At 41.6% G+C, this 26,813-nt stretch overlaps 1 protein-coding gene across 1 annotated transcript in view; it reads left to right on the top strand.

Annotated features, from left to right (window-relative positions):
- The first annotated feature begins 4,016 nt into the window (after positions 1-4,016).
- Positions 4,017-26,813, top strand: part of LOC107186474 (frequenin-1) — a 33,149-nt gene continuing 10,352 nt past the window's right edge. Inside the window, exon 1 of the mRNA XM_015574337.1 lies at positions 4,017-4,080. Coding sequence (XP_015429823.1) covers positions 4,017-4,080 — 64 coding nt within the window. The remainder of the gene's footprint in view (positions 4,081-26,813) is intronic.

The raw sequence follows: 26,813 nt of genomic DNA, 5'->3' as shown, positions 1-26,813 counted from the left end.
TTTCAACGAATTTCCGGACGTTTCAAAAAAGCTAGCATGTTCCACCGACGTTTATTTTGCTTTTTCGCGCGAATTCTAGATACCTACAGTAAATCTTCGATGAGTGTTCGGAGGCTCTTCAGCATTAACAAGGAAAGGTCCCCATGTATAAGGTTTACCACAGTGATAGAGCTTCGAATTCTGAAGCCAGTGATATTTGTTTCAACCCCATATGGCCATTAAACACTCATCCATGATTTACTGAATTCATTCCTAATTTTGACGTTCCTTACTTTCACTATACATTTGGGGATCTTCTTGTTTGGTTGGAAGGATCCCGTAGACGAAAAACCAAACTGTGGAATGATCAACGACGATATCACTTTTCCTCGTTGCCACTTCTCGAGTAGAACGGTAGAGTGATCGGTCTGGCGGTGCATCGGATCGAGTCCGCGTCGATAACTTGTTCGCCTTATGAATGGACTGCACGTATACACCGTAGCGGAAACACCGACGGATCGATAAGTGGAATTCCTCTAGGTTCAAGCGCGAACGGACCGGTATTTTTTCAAAGTATCGATATAATTGCGAGCGGTTGGTCCTTTGTTTTTCGTTTTCTTCCATCCACCAGTGGCGGCATGCTTTAGCGAAATTTCAACGCGAAACTTTCACATCGAAATTCGCATTCCGATCGAATCCACTGCTTTACCCGCGATAACCAGAAATTCCGTTTTATTGTGGGGGCGGGGGCAAGCAATTACAGTCTTTACTGGCGAAAATTCAATTCGTTTCCTCTACATTAACCGATAAAAGTTTACTTTCCATTGTTCGATGGAATAATTTGTTAATCGGATCGTAAAATTCTCGCGGAAAGTTTCATTCAATTTAGCCGCGGCTTCCATCCGTTTACTGTTAAAAGCTCTCGTGTAGGCGGATGCTTTTAGCCGTGAAATGAGGCGGCACGCGTCATCCTAGAGATTTCTCGAAGCTAATTTGGAATCGAATAAAAGTATCGAATGATTGTTCGCAATCTCGATATTGAAAGGCTTGTCACGGTCGTCGAGGGTCAAGGATACGATCGAGCCTCGGCTGGCTGGAAATCGTTCGACTTTCGCCCGTTCCAATGAAGCTCGATTTCACCACCGAGAATCGTTCTCTTTTCCATTGATGTGTTCTTGCGCGATGGAATCGCGGAATACGATGAAACAGGACATCCCTTTCGCGAACACGCGAAACGGCTCATAGTGGTCCTGAGTCCAAATTTACAAGAAACTTAGACAATAAAAAATATCCTAACTTATCATTTTATTTAAATGAAAGTGGACATACAATAAAAGGTAATAGTATAAGTAAAAGTATTCTGCACATATTCATGAAAGTATGAATTTTTCGAGATTTCCTTTTTCTATTTTTAAGTGAGATTAATGATACGAAAAAGTTTGAGGGAAACAATAAGGCAGGGGACAAATCTTCCATAGTTAATAATAAGTTAATGTGACTTTTTTTGGATAATAAGAGGAATTTACTTTGGATCATTTGAGTTGCTAAATATTGATTCTGGACCACTGTGCATCTACACGTTAATGCCTCGTCTTTTCCAGACAGGGAGGAATGTCGACCATTGTTTTTTTTTTCGCATTTCTAACCTCTGTCTAGAGAGTACAAAGCATTCCTAACCTCTCGTATATACGTTCTTTCCTTTGCACGCCGAGGTAGTCCGACTATGGAGATCGCAAATGGATTGCCCTCGCGCTGTTTCCTGGCTGGTTATCCTACACAGAGAAACGTTCGTGAATAATGCAACGAGTAACGAAGCAATTATTCGCAGCGAGATTAATGTAATAGCCGGGAACCAGTGTTAGAACGGTCGAACCGTTGCAAGTTTCCATATCTTTGATTCGAAGTTTGAACGTTCATGCGCAGACTTTCACCCAAAAGGAACTTCCGGTTGCAAACGATTGCTCAGCATCCAAGCGTTTGTTTCTTTTTTTTTTCCAAAAAAAAGCACTGTCAGTCTCACAATAGTTACTAGTTCCACGAAGGATACTTTTTAATCTCGCAAAATTCCGCAAAAGCTCCTTTCAACCGCCATACTCCGAAGTTTAATAGTCGATCGAGTTCCAAGTTCGGAACAATTGGTTTCCGTGTTAATTCTCTCGCGAGCGGGCTACAGTTTCCGTTCCTCGGACCATTTATCAACGACAAACGTTTCTTTGCCTTTGTCGTGGCCGTTTCTCACGGGGTGTTTCTTTTTCCGTGAAACGAGATCCAGTCGTCTGACTTTTGGAATTCAGCTTCCATTCCGCGCCACGCCAAGATAAACCGTCGAGACGTTAAATGAAATTCTTCGATGCATCTTTCGTCGACCATGCTCGAAAAATCGTTCAAAGACCTTCGATAACGTTCACCAATTACATTTACCTCGCATCGTTTCGTTGAGTAATTAACAGGCTTGTAATACGCAATAACCTCGAGGAATGGTATATCTTGAAATGACGTTTCCGCTTTTCGTTCAGCGGCTGCAAAATGTAATCAGCGACTGCAGCCGTGGAAATTCAGTTAATAAATCCGGTGACATTTCGAGTCCCCCGTAATGGCCTGTGAAAGGCGTGACACGAATGCTTTCGAGTTACCAATTCATGGCGTGCACGATGTCGATACGCCTCGTTTTCGAGTTACGAACTTTACGGCTCATAACGTACTTTAATTCCTGTCAAATGTCCAACAGTCTTTATCTGCTTGTTAGCACAGAAGTGATAACAAGATTGCGGGTGTTTCTGTAAATACAGAGTTTTATGGGCTGATTTCTCGGAAGTGGACGTATAGACAAATTTGTTTACCCTGTTAAGGGTTCGAAATACAGATTCCTCTCGATTAGTGTCCAGGCGTTATCCCCACCACTGGGGGAGGAGGGGTGGAGTTTGTTGCCTCTCCGCTTTTATTGCCGAGGTTTGGACAAAAAACGAATTTACAAGGGTCGGAAGCATTTCTCCCTATACGATTATTGTCCCGGCGCGGATTAGATTATTGTCCGGGACGATAATCGAGAGGAGTCTGTATAAAGAAGAAATTTCATGAAATTTTCTACTGTATTGAATTTTAAACAATCGGATATTCTATAAATGCATAAAATCCACAGTCTAGTGATAACATAGTACAGTTTACGTCCCCCAAATTTCGTATTTAAACATGATTTTTTCGTTCGCGATCGAGAGTTCGACTGGTCATACGCGCGACAAGATTTCAAAATTGGCTAGCAAAGTGAACAAAGGATGAACAGAATCGAAGCACGCAGAATTTTGAAACGTATTCGAATGTCGAGGAACCGTCAAGGAATCCCTCGCGATCACGATCTGTCTTCGAAGCGGCGTAACAGAAATTGAATCGCGAGTAAAACGTGGAATCGAGTCTCGCGATCGAACTCGAAAACAAAAGCGAAACACCAACGTCTGCAACGAATCGACGCAAAGTCGCCTTTTCCAGACGCCTACTGAGGACGGACTGATGCACGAGATATCCCCAGGCGAACCGATAGAAAGCGCGTGGATTCGCACCTTGCAAATTCAATAGACTGCCAGCAACATTTTCGAGGAGTCTGTCGGCCGACAGAGAAAAGTTGCCGGAAGAAAAGTTCTTCTCGCGGGAACTCGAGGAAAAGCTCGAACGTAACCTTGAGAAAAGCTTTCTTTTTTTCCCCGGGGAGACCAGTCGACGGAGAAAGTCGAAAGCCACTGGGATCCAATCCCGTTGGTTCCTCTACTTAAATTTGACTCTCAATTCATTCGTTCGATCGCGCGTGTGCTTTTCTGGACGATCTTAAACGTTTCACGACACATTGAACGCGGTCTGTCTCGTTCTCCGTGCGCCTCGAAACGGACAAAGTCGAGCATATACGGGAATCCCGCGGTACCGTTCCGAGGAATCCGAAAGATGCGGCGGGAACGGTAAGACTGCTCGGAGTTCGAACGAGAAAAACCATTTGGAACCGCCGATAGACGCGTTAAACCACCGACAAGAAGGAATCCCTCCGAGGAAACATGGGCAAGAAGAATAGTAAACTGAAGCAGGATACCATCGATCGACTCATGCGCGAAACGTATTGTGAGTACCGACGATTTCTTTTCATTGTCAATACTGCTTTTTTTTGGTCAGAGATTCGCCACTGCTATACCATACCCTTTCATGGTTCTCTATAGCGTTTTCAGAGTTTTTGAACGTTTCTAACGTAAACGTCAGTAGAGGAGACCGGGGCTGATAAGCCAGTTTTGCAGTGTTTGATTTTTAATACATTACGTGGGAGAAATATCGTTATAACAATTATTATATTTCGATATCTGATTAGATGATTAAACTTGACTTAATGTGATAACAATTAAGGTATTTTAATGTTTTTTTAATACCTTCCATGCTTGTCTGGTGGGTCTGGCGATCACTTTTACTTGACTACTCCACATAATCTTAAATTATTAGTCTATAAAAAGAATACTGTTTCAATAGGTCGTCTAACAAACCAATTATAAAATATACCTTTAAAATTTATTCTACTGTAACTATATAGAACTTGAAATCATAAAATCTGAAGATATTTACTTATGTAGTCAATTTTTTGACAAACGTTGATAACTCTCGAACAACGTACAATCGAGGTGTCTGAAGTGATTAAATGGCACAGTGCAAGTGACTTGTATCTAGAATAAATCTGTCCGCGGTAGAGCACACGTCACTGCAAAGTTATTAACAATTATTCAACCTACCCCCTATAGACAATCAGACTCGGTCTCCCCTATCTTGTGCCGAACAAGGGGAATCAGTTTAACAAGAATCAGACGACACATCTGATTTCGTGAATTCCCGTTTTTTCTAATGCTCGGTTACCGTTATTAAATCACGGAAGAAACAGCTTATCGTTATTCCGATCCGTATAAAACGCGGGAGCACCTGTTTCGTCGACCAAAGGGAGAAATCGATCTCACGAATCACAAGGGTTGAGGCGGCGTTGGTCGTGCGTATCGTGAAACCGCATAATTAATGTCTCGCTCGCGTGACAGTCGACGGAATAATCTTCATCGGAGTTACGTGTAATACCGGTTTTTCATCCTGTATCACGGGGTAAATTTGAAAAATCGTTCGACTATATTTCCGAGAAATAAGGTTGAAGCAATCGAGTTCATTTATTCAAGGGTGATTCTGAGATCGTCTGAGAAACGTTAATACAGTAAATCATCGATAAGTGTTGGAAGGCTCCTCGGCAGTGAGTGTTCAGAAGTCATCCCCACCATTGGAATATCCCCTGTGGAACCACTTAAACACCCAATTGTGGGGATAACGTCTGAATACTCAGTGGCGAGGAGTCTTCGAATACTTATCGATGATTTACTGTACTAATGTTTCGAAGTATCGATTAGGAGAGACCGGGGCAGATTGTAACAAAAAAATGTTCACAATTTTTTCTCAAAAGTGATTTCCTCACAACATTTACAAAAAATATAAATGAAAATGCATATCATTATTAAACATTTGATATACATGGATTAAACAATCATTGCTTATTCACTGACAGATACAAACAATATTTCTGTCATTGCAATTTTCATATCTTCTTTGGAAGTAGAACCTTTTCTTGTACGTTCTCATCTTGAAAGTAACTAATATTTCAGAAAATAACAAGTTTGCTGTATGACCATTTAGAGCAGGATAAGTAGTAACATCTTACATTTTGCCCCAAGCAATTTGTTACAAATTACCCCGATCTTGAATTTTTCCGTTTTGTCTCAGCAAACGAGAAACTAAACATTAAATTACTAGAATGCGTACATAATATAATAAACCAATGCGTAATGATTCGTTTGCAACAAAGAAGCAAAAAAATTCAAACGGTTTCTGATGGTGGTTAATTCAATTAAAAGTGCTAGGACAATATTTACATACGTGCTCCAAATAATAAAAATCTAACCTGTGGCTACAAAGCAGACACTTGATGATCGATTGTTGCAATGAAACCGACGATAGCAATATTTTCAACCCGCTCTGGCATCCTGCTGCGTTGCCAAATTTGTCGTTCAGAAAATTTTCATTGTGTTACAATTTGCCTAGGTCTCCCCTAATCTTAATAGTCTTGTAGTAACTTCGAACATTCATCGATAATTTACTGTAGGCTCGTGTGAATCGTGCCCCTGTATAAGATAAAACGGAACGCCGTGTGGTTATTCGTTGGTTAAATCGAGGATGGTTGCAGCTGATAGTTGCGCCAAAAGAACGAGTCGTGCGTGACGCCGCACACAATGCGTATATCGTGTATACACAACAGAGATATCGGAATTCGGTGTTCATACGGAGTCGCGTGTTTCTCGTTATCGCAATTTCCATAAATCTTCGACGGGCCGCCTTGCCCGGCCTCGACGCTACCGTGTACCAGCCGGTAGCGACTCTCGTTTCGTTTCGTCTTTCACGTCATCCTCGCGACGTCGAGGTTTTCTGTTTAAAATATGTCAATTTTTTTCAATAATTCATTACCGTTGAACTAATAACCAACTGATTAAAATAAGCATTGTGGGTGTTTATAGCGGAAACATGAAAGTACCTAAAAAATATTTTTTCACAATTTATTTTGCAATTGTTTTAAAGAAATGCAATGTTGTAATAGTAGGATCCAATTGAAAACTTTGAAAAATAAATGAAGATATAGTCCTATTTGTTCGGATTAAGAGAAAATTTCTAAAATTATGAGCATTTTAAAATTGTCCATATGAAAATTAATTGAAGTTAACGTTGCGTCGAGTCACTACCGTACTCTCTGTCACGTGTGGACGGACCATACACGATTCTCTGCTGGTCGTTCACCTGTAATTCCTATTCCTCGTCCATTGGATCCGTTCTGCTACACGTCGGTTAACTCATTGATCATCGATCAAACATACAAGTTCAATAATTGACCACAGTTTCTGCGATTATGCATATAGGTATCAAAAGATAACTGATAATTTGAGTGTACGGGTCCATATGGGATTACAATATAAAAAAGGTAGGTAATTCGACTAACAAAATGGACCACCCTCTTATCTGCGGTTCCTTTCGCGTCTGGTATACACGAGCATATTTCACTCCGGTGAAATCTGACCGTCCGAGGGAAAATTCTTCCGACTGACCTGTTCGTATCGTAGCGCTGAGAATTGCGGATTGTTTCCGGTCCAGATATTTTCAAGCAACCAGACTCGAGATCAGCCAGCCAATAATTTTTCATAGCGCCAAATCCTAATCGTCCCCTCGCTGACGCTTCTCATTCGGAATTACCGTGCGTATTCGATCACTTCGATCGTGTTTCCGCTTCGCCGCGTTTCGCCTCGGTTTTTACCGAAAGAAGAACCGAAAATGCGATACGTGGCGAAAAGGAGACGCGTACCTTTAAACGCTCCGAAAAAGAGGATCGGGGGATTTAAATCGTACGATCGAGAATACGGTAGCGTTCGAGAGATACGACAACAGGATTTCCTTCCAAGTGTCCCCCCCCCCCCCGATGGAAGTCGTCGAACGAGATTTTCCGGAACAAAGACGGCTTTTCCTCGAACGTAGCGAATTCGTCTTTTTTCGGTTCTCGTGTTTTAACATCCCTGCGAATGGAACTGGATCGAGAAGATCGTTAAACGGAAATGTTAACGTAACGGTCTACTAAGGCTTGTAATCGTCGCGACAGAAAACTTTCGAACGCCGTAAGGATTAGTATGCAAGCTCCATTCGCCCCCTCGAGCAATAAAGAGCAACGTAATTTAAAGAACATCGTTGAATCGATGTTCTGCTGATTGTTAGCGTACTGGTTGGCATTCGAGCTGTACAAAAGGGAAGGCGGACAATATTGAACGGAGAAACGTCGCGTAAAATTGAATGTGAAATTGGGAGAACAAACTCGTCAGGCGATTGATTCGTTCTCGAAGAGGAATGTCGTCGACGAGATCGATGAAAGGGTTCGGATCTTGATAAACGTTTCTTCGATCGATTTGCAGATGGAGCCTGGTATATCCGGTGTAATGACGAACAGCGCAGGTGCGAAAACCGAGCGAATCTCGATCGTTAAGTTCGATCCAGCGTTACCGTTTCTACTACGACACGAAGCGACAGCTTGCGACTACGTTAAGTGTAATTGCTCCGTTTCGTAGTTTCGGCGGTTCTGCTAAATTAATTGAAAATGTTCTGTCGGTTTCTTGTCCGACGAGCTGAACAACCTACTAGGAGAAAAAATATTATATTCCCATTACTTTGTTGTTTAGGGCGGAATTATGAATCGTCAGAGATAGTGTGAAAAAACATTTGAATTTACTATTTATAAGGGTTGTCTCATTTAAATCGACCCACTTGAATATCTCCGAAATTATTGACGATATTAAGAAATATTTAGATTTTGAAATACCATTTAACTTTTGTCTGAAATATTTTTTAATATCATCAGCAGTTTCAGAGATATTCGAATGGATCGATTTAAATCGGACAACCTGTATATTAGTTGGGGTAATTTGATTGAAGAATTTTGGCGTTTCATGAGACGGTTCCTTTAAACGAATACAGCACACAGAAAGATATGGAGCGACAGAATTCATCGGCTGTCGTTCACAGCTTTTTCCGATGAAAGTTTTATTCGAGGGAAACGCGAGGAACACAAGATTCAATCCGTCCGATTTCCATTCCGGATGAAATTACGTACCAATAAAAGCGGATGCAATTTCGGTAACGGTACACGCCGCCGCCGGCGAAAATTGTTCCTCGTGAATGACTTAATCGTCCACGCGAGTGGAAAATGCGAAATACACTCCCTGGTCGTGCAGCACGCGTGTTCCATGGACGTTTACGAGTCCGTTGCAACGCCCTGGAACCTTCTTATTACGCGAAACAATGCCCCTCTATTATGAAGCTTTACAACGGTACGCGATGCCGAACAGTGACGAACCCTGTAAAAATTTCAATTTCAATTTTTGATTGTTTTTTTAACTGTCTAAGTATCATCCTTTAAATTGTGTATAACCTGATTTTTTTTTAAATTTGTGCGTACATTTTTCGAGGCACCTATTCTTTGAATTGAAACATATAATACTTCAATCGAAACAAAGTTTTGAATATTTCATGTAAAGAATTGGTTTGTTTTAATGAAATTATTTATCTCTTTAAGGTTAGGTGGGTTAAAAACTGTCCCACCTTTAGCTTAGCTTTTTATGCATGGTGGGATATATTTTAACCCACCTCGAAAACTTGAAGTTACTCATAGTAATACAGTTTAATATTTTATTTTTATATAATTTTTTTTTATATTAAAAAAAATTCTGTGCAACCAGGTTTTTTAGTTTCTTTAAAATCGTGTGCCTCGAAGAGTTAAATTACATTCTTTATTCAGAGACACAATTTGAAAACAAATATTTTATAAAGATTAGTCGTTCAGAAGGAAATTGGATGTCCAGAAACATCGTGCACCCTGGACAAAAACTAACTCCGCTTTAAACGGGCGTGATGTTAAAAGTCGATAGGGCTATCGGGGGACGGAAAATATTATCGCCGCGGGCAGCAAGCGTTTCCATAAAAATTTCACGTTAAGTACGACGCAACGACATTAACATAACGACATGAACGTAAAAAAAAAAAAAAAAGAAGAACGTAGGAACGAATGGTCGCGATGTCGGTGAAGCTTTTTTGAAAAATTGCAGCCAGAAGAGAACATTTCCGTGAAGTGGGATATTCGTTGAAATTCGTGGCACGAGCATCATTTCGCGAACGTCCTAATCCACGGAAAGGTGCTGTCCCTTTAACGACACCGTTGTAAAAATCGATCCCGTCGCCGCGGAAAAATATCGCCACGGGAAATTGTCTTCCTTTTTCCACAACGACGGTACAAGTTACGATACCTAGAGAAAACGCGGTTATAGCGTAAATGAAAAAGAGAACCGAGAAACGTAAGTTACTGTCATCGATCTGGACAGTCCACGAGTGGCTGGAGAAGAAAGACGACGGACAAAAACGATATTGGCCGGTATAGCGGACGATGAGATTAAGGACACTCCCGGTTCTTGTTTCGCGGTAGCGTGATTAATACCGCATCATTGTCGCTGCTGTGTCAGTTTATTACGTTACTCTGCTTTCTTTTCTCTGGGTGCTCCTCCTAATCTCCAATTTCCGTTACGATAGAGTCTCTAGATCGTTACGTGCTCTAACTGTTAAATCTAGCTTCTTTGGTGAAAAGAATTGGTCGTCCAGTTTTTAATCATTCTAATACACTTCTAGAAAAAAATTTAGTTAACCAATTTACGTGCGTCTCATTGGTCCGAAGAATAGAAATTCACCGTAATGCAAAGAAAATTCAACCTAAAAACCTTTTTTTATGATTGTGTCTCCAAATGCTAACAACAAATACAAATTTACAATGAGATAAAATTTTGTTAAATATTGTAATAAATTCCTGCTTCAGTAATATTAAACTTCGTAATATTTTGAACTCATTTTTCTCAGTTTAGAAACTAGTGGAGATAGAACAATTAAGAACTAGAGCGACGAACTGTTCTCTTACTTCGGAACGTATCGTTGGAAGTCACGGGTTCCGCCTACGCCTCGAATATAAACCGTTGTTTCACGATCACCGCCGAATTAAATCGAGTTTTATTGAAACAAATATGAGTTAATATAATCCTGGTAATATTTTCTCCGAGACACTTAAACACTCGATTTACGTATCCAGAACTTAATTCCTGTTGCGATGGGGAAATTTAGGACTGGCGAACAGCTGCGAGTTCAGCATATTCCCGATAAGAAGGAAGACACGCATGGTTTCGGCTATTTCGGAGCGAGATTACGGAAGAACAGCCCTCCGAATAGTTTCGATAAAACGTTTCCACTTGCCGTATTTCACGTAGACGAGCACCGTTAGTGCGGTCGTTAGATATATATATATATGTAGGTATGTATCCTTTTCTGTCGCTTCGAGACGGAAACATAGAGGTGAGGTTCTTGGATTTCCGGCATTCCGTGTTTCCTCCTCTCACATAAACCCCGAAAGCACGGTATCGCGAGAGCAGCAATCGCACGGAAAATGTGACCGTTTTCTCTTTCCGGAACGTCCCTTAGTGGTCGTTTTTTTGAGCTCGGTTGCGCTCATTGGACAATCGTATACAGGCTACGACGTCATTCTCGACTCGATGAAAGTCGTTTTCGAACGCACGACTCATTAGATAGAGGAAGGATGTTCGACCTCGACAATACTTCAATCGAAAGGGAACCGAATTTCTCGATCCCATTTATATTCATTTTATTTCTTTTTCCGTCTCGGTTGCAATTAACCACGTATAACGTTCATTGCTACTACCTGACGACACAATTTTCGATATCCCTAGCATAAAATACGTATCTAAGAAGAATAATAATAATAATAGTTAATGATGAGTCGATTTAAGTTTTTTCGGAAAACAAAAGCTATTGTTCAGCTGCTAAATTTTCATTCTCGACCACAGTGCAAAATTTTTCCAACGTTTTCGAAAGCACGACTCATTAGATAGCGGAAGGATGTTCGACCTCGACAATACTTCAATCGAAAGGGAACCGAATTTCTCGATCCCATTTATATTCATTTTATTTCTTTTTCCGTCTCGGTTGCAATGAACCACGTATAACGTTCATTGCTACTACCTGACGACACAATTTTCGATATCCCTAGCATTAAATACGTATCTAAGAAGAACAATAATTCATTGAACAAATCTTTCATAGTTAATGATGAGTCGATTTGAGTTTTTTTCGGAAAACAGAAGCTATTGTTCAGCTACTAAATTTTCATTCTCGACCGCTGTGCGAAATTTTTCCAACGTCAACCGACAGGTTTGTCCATGTGCATGGACGTTCCTGTTCCACATCTGGTGTTTCTCGTATGGATATATCCTCTGTACGCTATAAGAAGCACATTCATTTTTAGTTGGCCACGGTGACGAGCTACGATTTCGCTCATTATTCATTCGGTTCGCTTTGCGAACAGGAGACGTAGGTAGAAACGTCCCTTTCCATCGACGAAACGTGACGGGCGGAGGTGGAGCGATCGATTCCGATGGCTTTCCACGCTTCGATCAGCCGCGGCCGTACACATAGCTAGGCATTCTCTACCATTTTATGCGCGCAACTTCTCGATAGCACCGCCACTCGCGGTGACGCGATATGTCAACTTTCGTGAAAAATGTTTCGAGCTGATATATACGATTGTGAAAGTTCATCGACTGTTTTCCATTCGACGACAATCTACTCGTGAATTTCATTAGCTCCACGCGTTGTCGCGTGCCTCCCTTATCGTCACGATCGAAACGGACCATCGTTGAACAACGAACACGCGTTTTTCACATTAATGTGCATGGTTTCACGAACACTTGGAGGGAGGACAGTCTCGACCCGAGTATTCTGGATCGAGTTTCAGTATTTTCGAAGTCAACAGCCGGATATACAATCAGCGCACACACTGGTGGCGCGAAGAACGGGTAAACGTCCGAGCAGAGAACGTTTGTGTATCCAGTTTCCTCGTCCGATTTCAAAATTTGTTCACGTTTCTCTCGCTATTTCCCACTACGGCTATTATTATTATTATTTACTGAATGGACAATAAGCACTTTGGTATCCATGTACAGAGAGAATATAAGTAACAAAATTATAAATCAGGTTTGAAACAAAAACAAGAAAAAGGATATAAAAGGAAATTTTGTTAAATTGTCTGTATAATACTATAAGTGTTTGCAAACTCTGGTATATTCTTACGCATTATTGCATATCTAAATTTTTCGTATGTCCTTTAGACTTGCATATACTTGTACAGTGATTCCTCGATGAATGCGACACGAACCGCTTTATTCTCACCACTAAGGGGCTCTCCCTTTGGAGTCAATCAAAACAGAGTAAACAGAAACTAAGCAGAGGCTCGGCTTCGTGCAAAAAAAAAAACAAATTTATGAGGATGAAAACCTTTGAGACTTGCTGCAGATTCTCCAAAGCGGAGCAGAGTTCGTCGCACTCATCATCGTTCATAACCCGTTTATAAATAAATATTATTATTATCGAATTCTCGTTGTTAGATCGGGTGTACTCGAGTCGTTAACTACGGCAGCTTGCATTCCGAGATGGTAAAAGTTTGCCAGCAAGATTGAAATTTCCTGCGCGATGCTAATCAATCTTAATAAGTTCGCTGAAATGACTTTTCGTTTACGTGTTTTTTGCCCCGACACTTCGAACTTTACATTACGTTCGGCGTAGTTTTATAGGGCCGAGTTTTTCCACGACAATGTGGATGGGGGTAGTTTCTAAGAAATTTCTCGGATACACCGTTAACCAAAGTTTCTTCGGTACGCGTGTTTCGTCGTTACGTTCGTTGTACCGTGCTTCGCTTTGATTTTACATCGGGAGTATACACGGAGCAGCGTTTCAGTGGAACGTATCAAGCATTCACGCGTCTCGATCCGTCCGAAACAATTAGGAATACTTTGAATCTTTTTTTCGCGATAATTAGTGCCTTTGTTCTGGTCTCAATTATAATAATAATATTTATTTTAACAGGAAAACCCCTTTGACACAAAGATAGTATGAATATAAAGAATGAATAGAAGATAAAACAAAAAAAAAATACAATAACAGTGGCAAAAATATTACAATTATTTGAAACTAGTTAACACTAGAACATCCAAACCTGTCCAACCTGTATTTTATATTTTACACTGGTAGGTCCAGTGTTAATAATTCATGTCGACATGCGCTTAGTGACAGATAAAATAAATCTATAGATTCATCGATAGTATTGGCCATCGTACATAAGCTGTTTAATAGTTCGAATTTACCGTAGTTGGTTTTGTGATATTGAACGCAAAATAAATGACGATAATTGAAATTTTTGTTTTCAAATATTTCTGGACAAACAATGCGACCATTCACTGTCGCAAACCAGACCAAAAGTCTAGTGATTTTTTTCCCTTTTCGAGTGTAGATTGAGTTAAGTTAAACTGAATAAATTAAATCTGTTTAAGCACGGCTGATAATTATGGTTGGTAAAATGCATAGGATCATCCATAAAAATAAGGTAGAACGAGCTGTCCCAGAATATCGATTCACACACGACATTAGATATATCATTCTGGGTGTGTAAAAATTTACGAAAAATCCAACTGACCCCTTATCGTCGTGACGGAGTACTCGCTCACCGTACTTGGAACTTCGGGACAGCACGATATCGCGTCGTATGCACATATTCTTCGTCGAGTAAACGCGCTGCCTTTCGTTCAACGATAGAATAGGATTTTACTGCTCCGACCTCGTAAAGCCGTCGAGGAAACGCTCTCGAAGCAACTTCGAGTTTGAACAACGATTTCGCGGAACAGGATGGTTCTTTCCCTCTTCGATCAGCGAACACAGGATGGGAAAGGTTCAATAGACCGACCTACTTTTTCCGCTTTAATTTCTCTAAATAATAGTTTCATCGGGCACGGGACTCGAAAATAATTGAATTTCGTGGTTCGTCGATAACACAAGGTAAACACACGAGACTTTGCATATCGCGATTTCGAGCGATGAAAATAGTCCGCAAGCCCTGTCGAACGCGACGTTCGAAACATGGTGGACCGTTCGACGAATCCTCCTAGGCCTTAATTAAAATAATAAGTTCATTGTTTACGGTGGAAGCTGCCGGTGAGAACTAAACGGAGAAAACTTTTCAAGATATCGCTCGAAAAATTCTCAACGGATCGAACTTCCGGCCGAACTAATACTGCTGAATAAAATCGAGAAAGACAGTCTCGAACTTTTCTTCCGAAACGGTAACCCCATTTGTCTCTTAAACTGATTCAGGTTAACTCTTCGAGGCACACGATTTTAAAGAAAATAAAAATCCTAGTTGCACAGAATTTTTTTTAAGATAAAAAAATTTATATAAAAATCAAATATTAAACTGTATGACTATGAGTAACATCAACTTTTCAAGGTGGGTTAAAATATATCCCAGCATGTATAAAAAATTAAGCAAAAGATAGGACAGTTTTTAACCCACCTAACCCTAAAGAGTTAAGGAATACATGACCCGGTCGAATTCGAGCAAGAAACTCAAGATGCAAGTCGCGGAACGCGCGTTCGTCCCTGTAAATAGGTTTATTTTAAGAAAGTAAACAGTAATTGAACGTTACTGTTCCACGAGTGGGTATATAATCACCTCGTCCACTGGCCGCGTTACAAAGTTCATGGATAGCGTGCTACATACGATTCTAATTATACACTTCGTCCGATTTCTCGTTATATGCACATGGATGTAGTAGGTGAATTAATATGCTCGAGTACTAACCAAAAGGATGCACGCGTTTCTATCATAGTAGCGGCTTAATGACGAACTCGCGCACTACCGGATGAAAGCACACTCGAGAGCATCCACGGAGATATGTAACGATTCATCGAGCCGACGAACACTGGCAAAAGCGTTTTTAGTATTCAGAAACGACACTGTATGGTTGACGATCATTTGCAGACTAACAAAGCTACGCGTCTCGAATGCTGGTGAGTGCCGCAATTACGTGGACAGGTAGACGGACCGCGTGATTATTGGCTGAAAACTGACGTACCGTACGAGGAAATTGAATTTCCAGGTAGGCACGATCCAAGTCGAATTTCGTATCTCGTTTTTCTGACCGTGGTGAATCGCGAATCAGCGGGGGACAGACGATTTCGGATTACCGTGAAATCGACGATTTACGACGCGATCACGGAAAGGCTGGCCCGATACGTGCGCCGTCGCAAATTTCCTCCGCAGGACCGTAGATCGAAAATTCCGATACGACGCGACGTAAACTTTACCTTCCGTAGAATTAATTGCCCGTACCGGCGGATAATACTGGTTCGAATTTGAGTCAACGTCTATTCGATTCGCGAGATTATCGTTTAAAACGATGGAACAATTTATGAGTACGGTAAATCCTCGATGAGTGCTCGAAGCACTGAACATTAAATATTTCATAAACTATCACTGTGATAAACCTCCTTAAAAAGCCAACGCTACACCTGGAGAGCTCTTGTGTGAGTCGAGGAGCTTTGGAACAATCATCGAGGATTTACTGTATCAGCAGAGAGTAACTGACGAACAGACAGACCTCTATCAGTGGAGATTTCAAGATTTGCAAGCGTTCGAGTTTCAACGTGAAGCGTTTCAAATGACTCCGAGCGATTTAGAGGCGTTGTTTTGGAACGCAATAGCGTGGAATTCGGGACAGCTGTACGCTCGAGAAAATATGGTTACAGCCGGTAAAAGTTACGCGCGCATGCCCGGACACGTACGCGGAAATTGGAAAATGCAATTGGAACGGCGCACCGCGGCGTTAATAAACGCGGAGCGCATTGAACGATTCAGCAGAGACGGGTACCTGTTTGCCACATATACTTCTTCTTCCGGTGCTGGTCGAAACGGACAGATATCCAAACGGGTTTAGCGGTCATTTACCGACTCGATTGGCCAACTTATTGGACGAAATAACCATAGCTGAACATAAATCTTACTCAATATTTTATTCCATTTGAAGTATTGGATAAATGTTCCAATTACTACCAGTGTCTCTAATATGTACTGTCACTTTATTCGGTTTACTTAATAATAATGTAACGTGTAAAAAATTGTGCACAGAAAAATATTATTCAAATTGGGATTTTGGGAACAAAAAAATACAATGTGCTAGTGTTTAAAAATGAATGTTGAAAAGTAGTACATCTATTGTACAAAATGAATTGTTAAAGTAAGAATTAGTTTAATTTTTTATGTGCCAGTTATAGGAAGACTAGGATCGCTCGGAGATTTTAATTAATTATGAATGAATTCTTTATATTTAATGTCTTAGAGAAGAATGCCTCAAATTAAAGCGTTTTTAAATTAAATAAGACAAATTGGGACATCTACTTTATATGAACAAACGCGTTAACCTCTGATGAAATGACATGCTTTGTCGATCTAACGCCGGTTAGCACAAGACACACACTGTGACGGATTGTATTTGCATTTCGACCACAAGATCGTTTCCAAATGCAAACCCAGCACGGTATAACCTATAATTCGTACAAAGATTAGCGGTGTCCAATAACGGAATTATTCCAGAATGAACGTTCCTTCGAATGGTTATCCGATGTATGTAAGTCGCTATTATCCAGGGAGAGCCTACACGCCATGAGATATTACACGCCATACAAGAATTAAATGGATATCCCTTTTATGCGCGTTCTTTATTATTATCGACATCGATTTCCTTTCAGACGCGCGCGTGGACCGCCTCGATGTTAAGAAAGTACGTTTCACAGCGCGGCGACGTAAGGTCAGCCTTAAACCTTAAGCTAAAAGGTGAATTTCACGAAAAATTCGACGATGCAAGACGTAAAAGCTGACCAAAAAAAACAAAGAACCGACGGTGATGTATTTCACCGAATAGGGGGTTGCGTTCGATCGATCTGTACGTTTCATCGACAACCCGTCGTTTACCATCGTCAGTCAGCGGTTAATAGTTATTGCGTGCTGGTTGTGATGTAACGTGTAGGTACTGCTATGGCCGAATAGAACGTCGGGGGTATCATCGATAACGTTGGTGTATCCGTGACAATTAAATTATCCCCATTTTCCGTGGTCCGATACACACGCGAAAATGGGTTCGATCGAATGCAAGCAGATTCGAAGGGAGGCAAGCCAAACGCCATGGGACGTCAAATTCCTATCCCGATTAACAGGCGTTGTCCACACGTGTACGATACTGAGTTCATAAACGCGATACTAAATTAATCGGTAAACGACTGGCTAGACAATTAGAGCAACGATACCTCGATACGCCGACGGCAACATTATCGTAAATTCAGTGGCTGATAAATCGTCTGTCGTCCGACAGCGTAATTTCTTCCGTTCCGTTCCATTCCATTCCGTTCCGTTCTCGCAAGCCTCAATTATCAGAGCGTGCCGACGCGACCCACCGCGGGTAGGTCCACGGAAACGAGTGTCGTGCTCGACCGCGTTACAATTTGAAACGCCGACGCGCCGAGGGTCCTTGCAATTAGAGAAACGGCACGCTTTCGGTTTCGTGAATAATCGTTAACGTATCCTCTTCACCTCGTCGGGAAAAAGGTAAGAGGAAGCTTCGCACCTTCGCGTGAATCGAACCGCGATAATTATTCATCCGCGAAAAGGTTACGTGTCGTCCGAGTCACGAAAGGATCCGCGAACAATTGCGTGACCTGACGCGACGGGGGGTCAGAATGGTTAATGGATTTACACCAATCGGTATATACAGGGTGAGCCAATAAGAATTACGTACTATCTAAATAACTTGTTATTTATTCGTTGTATTGAAAAACATTTAAATGAATTATGTAGCATTTTAAGGGACGCATCAGATGGATACAATTTGATATTTTAAATCTTTTATTTAGATATCAAGGTGACCTTGAATTCTTTCAAGGTCAATACATCTTGTATGTAGTACCTCATTGTTGTCGTTGGAAGGACGAATTTAACGACCTACAGCATGACGGTATTTAAAAAAGATGCAGTAACCTTGAAAAAAATCAAGGACATCTTAAAATCTCAAAAAAAAAAAAAATTTTAAATATCAAATCATATCCATCGGATACGTCCCTTAACATGCCACGTAATTCATTGAAACATTTTCTGATAGAACCAATAGGTAACGAGTTATTTTAGACAGTAGTTCTTATTGACTCACCCCGTATGTGCCAGTCAATCTGAATCCTTATGCAACGTTTTAATATATGCCGTTACATTCCGTGTTTTCTGCAGGAACGACTGGCCCGCGCGCGTTCTCCCCCCAACAGCAACAGTTGGACGCACGTCATTACCCTAAATGCTCGTTTTCCTTTAATTACGAGGAAAAAACATTTGCTTTTTCCAGTCTCGCTCGAAAAATTCCAAGTTCCCGTGTGCATCGACACGAACCTGCAATTTTCTATCCGAATGCATCACTTGCCGCCGAGAATGCGCGAAGGTAGACGGTGTTGCGTGCACGCATCAAACGAGTCGCGTTTCAAAGGGAGAGCAGCAGTTCTTTTTCCCCTTAAGTAAAACCGACTGAACGTGACGCGCTGGTCCACCTTTGTATTCGACACGTGAAATGTTTCTGTTTTTCGCGGTAGGTACACATAAGTGTATGCATACCGCGTTCTTTAAGAACAAATTTCAAACGGTCTCACAACAGTGCATCGAGAAACTTGGTTTTCTGGACTGGATAAGAACGTAGTATATGTAGAATTCAACGGTTTGGTCCGTGAACAAATATCTTCACCGTTCCAGAAATGTTTCATACTCTTTTTTTTATGTATTAACCAAATTCATGGTTTTTGTTATAGGCTGTTACTTTCTATACAACCCCATCTCTTCATCTCTCGTATAATCCTATGGCTCGTTGAAACTGCTGCCTCATCTTTATGTTCCTGTTTACCGACGGAGTCGCGTGTAAACGAGCTACGATCACGGGAAAAAATGAAAAGATGGTCGGACAGTGCTCTAGTAAAAAAGCGAGGTCGCCGGGTGCAATGAAAGTTGTCTGTCACGATATCTGCGTACGAATTCCTGGAAATCTAGGCCGCCTATTACGACGCAACGACCGCAACTTCGACGCTCCACTATCCTGAAAAACAATAGAACCGCTTTTTGCGTACGACTCCCGAAATTACAGGTCGAGAAACGGAGGGGCGGAAAAGGGCTTTCCATTAGAGTAAAATAAATAAAAATTAACCAGGGAAGTTTTATTCCGTGCTTCATGTTATGTTCAGTACAATCCAAAATTCGATCACTTCGAATATTCGAATATTCCGAATAATCCAAATATTTCGAATACTTCGAATATTCCGAATGATCCAAATATTTCGAATACTTCGAATATTCCCAATAATTTAAATATTTCGAATACTCCGAATAATCCAAATATTTCGAATACTTCGAATATTCGAATATTCCGAATAATCCAAATATTTCGAATACTTCGAATATTCCGAATGATCCAAATATTTCGAATACTTCGAATATTCCGAATAATTTAAATATTTCGAATACTTCGAATATTCGAATATTCCGAATAATCCAAATATTTCGAATACTTCGAATATTCCGAATATTTCGAATACTTCGAATATTCCGAATATTTCGAATACTTCGAATATTAGAATATTCAGAATAATCCAAACCTTTCGAATACTTTGATTATTCGAAACAGCCCTAGGTCTGTATTCCCGTTCAATAAAAAAAAAACCCCCCCCCCCCCCCCCCCCAGGTGCGTCCATTTCGCGACTTTAAGACCGCCACCGCGAAACTTCGCGAAGAAATCCGCCGAGTAGGTACACGCGGCAACAAGACGAATTTCGAAAAGTCTCGCCAGCCCCGCCACAAGAACGACAATTTACTCGAGAGTCTACACGTCCACGGTCGACTTGTGAAAAACGAGACTTTCCGCGCTCGATATTTCAGCGTCTCCGTTTCCGGGATTTTCGAGAGGAAATTAAAGCGAGAGGCAGCACGGTGAGATCGAAAGATCGTTATGACGTCGAGAAGCTCGAGAGGGTATGCTGCTCGTCGAGAATGCCAAAAGCCGGATTACTAGAGTCAATTAGGGCCCATTAACCGAATCGCGAGCTGATAAATCGACTGGGTCGACCAGTTGCTCCGGCAGTAACCCTGACGGCGAGCCTTCGTCCATATTTCGCGTTCATTCCGCTCGCCTCTTTCCAATCTGCTTGCTCCAACGTTAATTCGTACGGCGGATATTTGATTTACTCGGAAGTAATTTTCACCATCCTCCCGAGTCAATGCACATCACACCGAAGGTACCCTCTATCGTTGTTGAATTTCCGGGTTATACTTCGCCATCGGGGGTCCTCAAGCATGAATCCGATTCACGTATTGAAATGAACTTTGTACCGATGACCAGGTAACATCCAACGATTTTTCAAGCGATCGTTTTTACTGGGGCCATTTCGTGACTTGAAATTTCATTTCTGAGGCGGCTGGGAAGGCCGTTTCGAATTGCGATGAAATAGTTTAAGCCACCCCACAGTCTTATGTTCGAATTTCGCCTGTCTTTGCCTTCCTTGTGGCGAACGACTATCTTGTTAAATTCGAAGACTGCTGGAAGCTAGTCGATTCAGGATCCGTGCCATTTGAGTGCCTTTCTGTCCTCCAGCTGTCCCGATTCTTACCAATAACTTTCAGACACTCTCGAAACGAAGGAAATCGACTAATCAAATCGATTTAGTCAAATTTACATAATCAAGAGAAATCATAAGAAAGAACGCGCACCATTGGCCATTATTCCGTGGCATTTATCTTCCTAAGAAAACTAGAGGGTAGATCAAGCGTGTGCTCGACTCGAGGCTCCCCCGTTTCATCGAAGGATCGTACAACGTGGAATGAATTTTGGGAATCATTACGCGAGATTACGGACGAAACCAATCCGTTCCGTATCCGAAAGTTCCGCGTATTCCGTCGCGGAAGTAGACCGGAAATATTTTTAGAGCGCAAAACCGCGTGGAGCATTTCGCCGCAACGAAATCCTCCGGAAGTTTGGAAGCCCGAGTGAGCTCGGGAATTTCTGGCAAATGAACCGAACGTTATCGATTCTACCGTAACCGATCGAAATTCGTGGCGGTGCTTATGAGGTCGCCGGCCAAAATTTACGACACCAATGACGTTGAACCATCCCCCGTTTCATCCAACGCGACACTCTTTGCCAATAACGCGGTAAATTTTTACACTTTTTCGAAAAGGATGATTGATCGACGACAGCGACAATCTTCTTATACGTTCGTAAAGTTCCCTTGAAAATCTGCAGTGGTGTTTGTCATTTTACGTAAAAATTCGCCGTTTTTTCAATCTCGACACATTTACTTAAGCTTTGTTATGCGCGTAGTGAGTTTAGTAACAATACATCAGAAGTAACGAAGAATTTTTAATGTAGTTCCGATTTATCTTTCGACTATCATATTAGAGTCACAGTATCCACAGCTTATAAAAAACTCGGATTTATCCTACGTTATGCAAAATATTTTAAGAACATTAAAACACTAAGAATATTATATTCTGGGCTGATCAGACCATAATTAGAATTTGCCTCTATAACCTGGGCTTATCTTAGTGGGCAATGTGTTTTAATAGAACGTGTTCACGCTCGAAAACAGAAGAAAATCACTAGTAGCGAGGGCACGAGACTATTCGTTAAGGCTGTTCGTTAGGCATCGGGGTAACTCGAACGAACTCGTTATTTCCACGAAATTATTCGACGACACTCGAGAACTCGCGCTGGGCCACGTTATCCCGTGGGTAAGCCCACCGACAGCAATATCGGAGAGTATCCGAAACGATCCTCTCGACCTTAGACCGGCGGCTTCTCCCCCGTAAACCCACACGGGCCAGCCTTCTTCGCGGGGCCCTTACGAGCTTCGCTGAGCCGGGGATTAGAAGAGGTCCGGGTTTGCTTCCAGCCTACGCCCTCTTCTCCGCGGGAACGAGAGATTTCCCGAGCTTTATTACTGTGAACGGAAGACGAGAAACTGCATCCCGCCCCCGAGAACACTAGTGGGCTACTCGAATGAAAGACGAGCGGATGAAAATAATGAGTCGAATGGAAGGTTTCTCGCGGAAAACGCAGAGAGCTAGCTTTAAAGGGGCGACTGGAGCTTTTGTTAATGGTGGAAAGGTCGCTTGGCCGATACCCTTCGTTAAACGATGAAACGTTAAACCGGCTGGAAAATATCTGGGGGTACTTTGGCCGCTTCGAAACTTCACTCCCCCCTCCTGCGTTGCTTCTTAATATAGGGGAATAAAATATCGCGTTAATTCGTTTTTTTCGCGATAAGCAAACGGCGCATTATTCGACGCGTTCCTCGAGATGGAAGCAGGACTGGGAAGCTGGGAAAATTCTTACGCGAAAACTAGGAAATTTTACTCTCTAGAACGTCTTGTTAAATCGTAAAAAGTTCCACGGGAAAGGGGATTCCACGGAGAGAACGGTTTGAAACGACGCAAGAAAGATCCGTTGGAAAAAGGTATCCGTCGAGCTCGTTTGACTATTTTAAAACAACTCTTGGACGGTACTTCTGCATTCACGTCAACCCCTCGACTTTACGCGAAGAAAAGAATAGTCTGTCTTTTCGAGGGTTTTCAACTTGTGTACTGCTAGCGGTTTTCACTGTGTTGCGACTCGAGAAAGAGATTTTTACAGAATATCTGCCTATTCTTAGATCGGTAATCGCCTGTTATTGAAGAAGCGAAATTTTCTTCAGGAACGTCGAATCGTTTGGGGATTCGTCGTTGTCGTGTTTAAATCGATAGTCGAATTGTTAACGGTTTTCACTATATTGCGACTCGAGAAAGATATTTTTACAGAATATGTGTCCATTCTTAGATCAGTAATCGTCTGTTATTGAAGAAGCGAAATTTTCTTCAGGAACGTCGAATCGTTTGGGGATTCGCAATGACTCGCGATAACGGACACACGTCGATACTTCTGCCCTCGGCCCGTTTTTCGCGGGGATAGTTTGCGATAAACTTTTATTATCCAACGAGCGATAAGCTCTTTCCATCGAAAGGACGAAAGTGGAAACGATATTACAACGGAGCTCTCGATACTGTGACGGCCGGTCGGAAGAACGTGGTTCGATCGTGGCATAAATAGAGACAGCAAATGCAGAGTTGTGGGTGTAGAGACAGGACTGCCAGGAAAACTGCCAAAAGTTCCCGGGTGAAAAATGAAAGTTCGTAACGGAATCGAAACGGCAGCGAATAGAATAACTTTCGAAACAAGTCGGATGAAACTTAAACAAGAGGAGTTTTGCTGAGATGAAGAAAGTACGTATCGAAACACGCACAAGAAAGAAGAAAAACGAGGCGGAGAAGAGGGGGAGGCAGGGAAGAACGTGAACGCACGCGATAGAACGAGATTAAACGAAAACAAAAAAAAGAAAGTCGGACTCGTAAAAACTTGTGAACGTGGAGAGATCGATGGAGAGGAGAAAAGGGAAAAAGATTGAATAAGAGATGAGAGAAAAAAAAATAATGGAAAGGGAAGAGACGAAGGGCGACCGAGCATGATGGTGTGAGAAGGAATGGAACGAGTGGACGTGGGGGGCAATTAAACCTTCTTGGCCTCGAACCAATTACCAGGCAGAAGAGCTTCGCCATAGGGTAGTAGTATTGGGCCAGCCTCGGATGGAAACCAGAGTTCTGCGGTCAACGCGAAACTTTCCGAGACCGCCGCGAAAATTGTTCGTTAAAGCGGCTCCGCGGTGGAACGACCAGTAGCTTACGTTACCAATTAGACGAACGGACGCCTCGCGATTTCGCGGTACGATCATTCCGTTATTACGCAGCACCGACAAAAACTGAGCTGTGCAACTTATGAACGGAAAAGTCTGTCCGTTTACGAGTTAATTATTGACCGGGACTCGTATACAGGGTGGGTCACGAAACAATGACGATTCTACTTCGAAAATTTGCTCGCATGCTTTAACCATCTGTGCAGACGTCATAAACAGAACTAAGCATTTGAACATCGTTTTAATTAAGGTAATTGATATTTTCTTAATGTTTCTTTAGTTTAGAAGAAAACTTATTTGTTGCGATGCTTGCCGAATTCGTGTTGAACAATTATAGGTTTATTTATAAAACACTGAAGGTAACCTTGAAAACTTTGGAAAATAGAGTTGACAGAAAATTTGGTAGGATCATCTTAAAGCTCTCCTTGAATCATGTCATATAATAGATTCGCGTTAAAGTAGCGCTGCCGGGTTCTGGGGGCTCGTTTTTCCTGGAGTCGCTACTTTAACGTGAGCCAATGGACATGCAGGATCTCGTGGCAGTTCGGTCCATCCACCGATTAGATCAGAACTTTGATTACAGTAAGCGACCGATAGTGGGGTGCGCACACATGTGTGAGTTGTGGCGTTCCTAGCGCTACTTTAACGTCAGTCTACTGTAGTAACTAAAACAATTTCCGATCAAACATCTAACAGTAGAATCATCTAAGCTGATTACATTTCCTGGCCCACCCTGTATACCAAGAACGATCCCCTATGTTACGTATAACCTTGTTTTCGTCTACCACATATTCCAAAGTATCCGTTAAGCGATCGACTCGTCGATTAATTGGATCCGATTACGGGAACGATAGACATTGGCCTTCACGTCGGCGGAACATAGAAGTAATACGATGATATTACACGCCTCTTAGTCGCTGTCTCGTTCAAACAATTTCCACGATTCTTGGAAAAAACAAGCGGTATCGAACAATTAGAACATTCGCAATCAAATGACGTGAACTCCATTAAGAATTTGTGGGGATATATATAAAGTTAAAGTATCGAGGGAAGAATATATATAATTTGAAGCAATTAATTCGTCAATTCGAGGTAATTATAAACAATAACGGAGACTACACAACATATCGACATGAAAGCGTCTTAGGGGAAGGGTCAGACTACCTTGAATTCACTGGAATTTTTCTAATACCAGTATCCAAGTAACAATTTTTTCCGGTCACGTTCTTATTGGACAGACTGTACGTGCATACCTACGTATGAATCGATCGTTGACTGCTTTTAATAATTTCCGACGAACCTTTTCTGTCAGGATAATATTTAACGTTGCATCGAAGCATTCTTGTAGCAATCGCGTGAAAACTTTGTTAGACGTTAACCGAGTTATACTCGAAATATCTCTTCTGGTCTAAGAACGTTTGCAACTTTCCCTCGTAATTCGCTCCGAACAACGTAACCTGCAGATGTTTGCAACGTGTTAAACCGCTTCTCTGACGAGTTTCAGCGAATCCCCGAATTTAACTTACGTGCTGCAACGTCATTAGAACATTCCACGTGTACACGGGAGCGCGCGTTGCTCTTGCAAGTTCGTATAGTTGTATCTAATGGAAATCTTGATATCTCGACCGTGGTACCGGATCGAATCAGCAGTCGTGAACGACGTTGTTACATTTACAGACAGATCTGTGGACTTTCTGCTCGGATCCAATTCTTCCGAAAATAAAGATAAAATTTAATTTTCCCAAAATACGATCTCTATACGTATATTGGAACGCATATTTTCTGTCACAGAAAGAAAATCGATAAGTTCGTTCTCTTCGAGATATTTGTAACGTCGTCGTACTTTTTCTCGTCGAGCTTGGCGTATTATTCGAATTGGTTGCTCCCTCGTAATATCTCATAACACGATTACCATATCTCTTTACTTTACCCCGTTACTGAAAAGGATTGTCGTGTTTAGTGATACGGATAATCCTGTAAAAAGGAATCTGGTGGAAACGTCGCGAAAGTGAATTAAAACCGAAACATTGGGCGTCCAATTGAAAGCTTTGGAAGGTACGTTTCTTTTTCGATTCGTCGACAAAAGTGACGAGTTTCGATTAAGCAGATATAGCTTCCTTCGACGTATTTGCATACAAAGTACGTTTAAAGAAACATAAATTGAAGAATTTACCGTCCATTCCATTCCGTATGGAAACTCGAAATCGTAAATCTTCTGAGTGGCAAGTTAACAGTAATGGAGTCCAAGGCGCATTAAGACGCAGAACGAAGAAATGCCACTATTACGAAGATAACGAAAATTGATACTTCAAAGCGTAAAGGGTCGATAGAGATTACCATCACAGATGTGTGAAGGAAATGGACAACGAAGGCAACGAAATTGCACTGAATACGCAAGCTACTTATTCCCATTAAATCAGTGAAATATGAACACGTTCTCTGAATAGCGTGGCTGCTTATACGCAGAAGTCCGACTTTACCGCAACAATTCGACCGAATACAACGAACCTCTAACCCAG

The sequence above is a fragment of the Dufourea novaeangliae genome, unplaced genomic scaffold (assembly GCF_001272555.1).
Source record: "Dufourea novaeangliae isolate 0120121106 unplaced genomic scaffold, ASM127255v1 scaffold65, whole genome shotgun sequence".
Taxonomy (NCBI): Eukaryota; Metazoa; Arthropoda; class Insecta; order Hymenoptera; family Halictidae; genus Dufourea; species Dufourea novaeangliae.
Note: the sequence above shows the minus strand (reverse complement) of the source record. Positions and strands in the feature narration are given on the sequence as shown.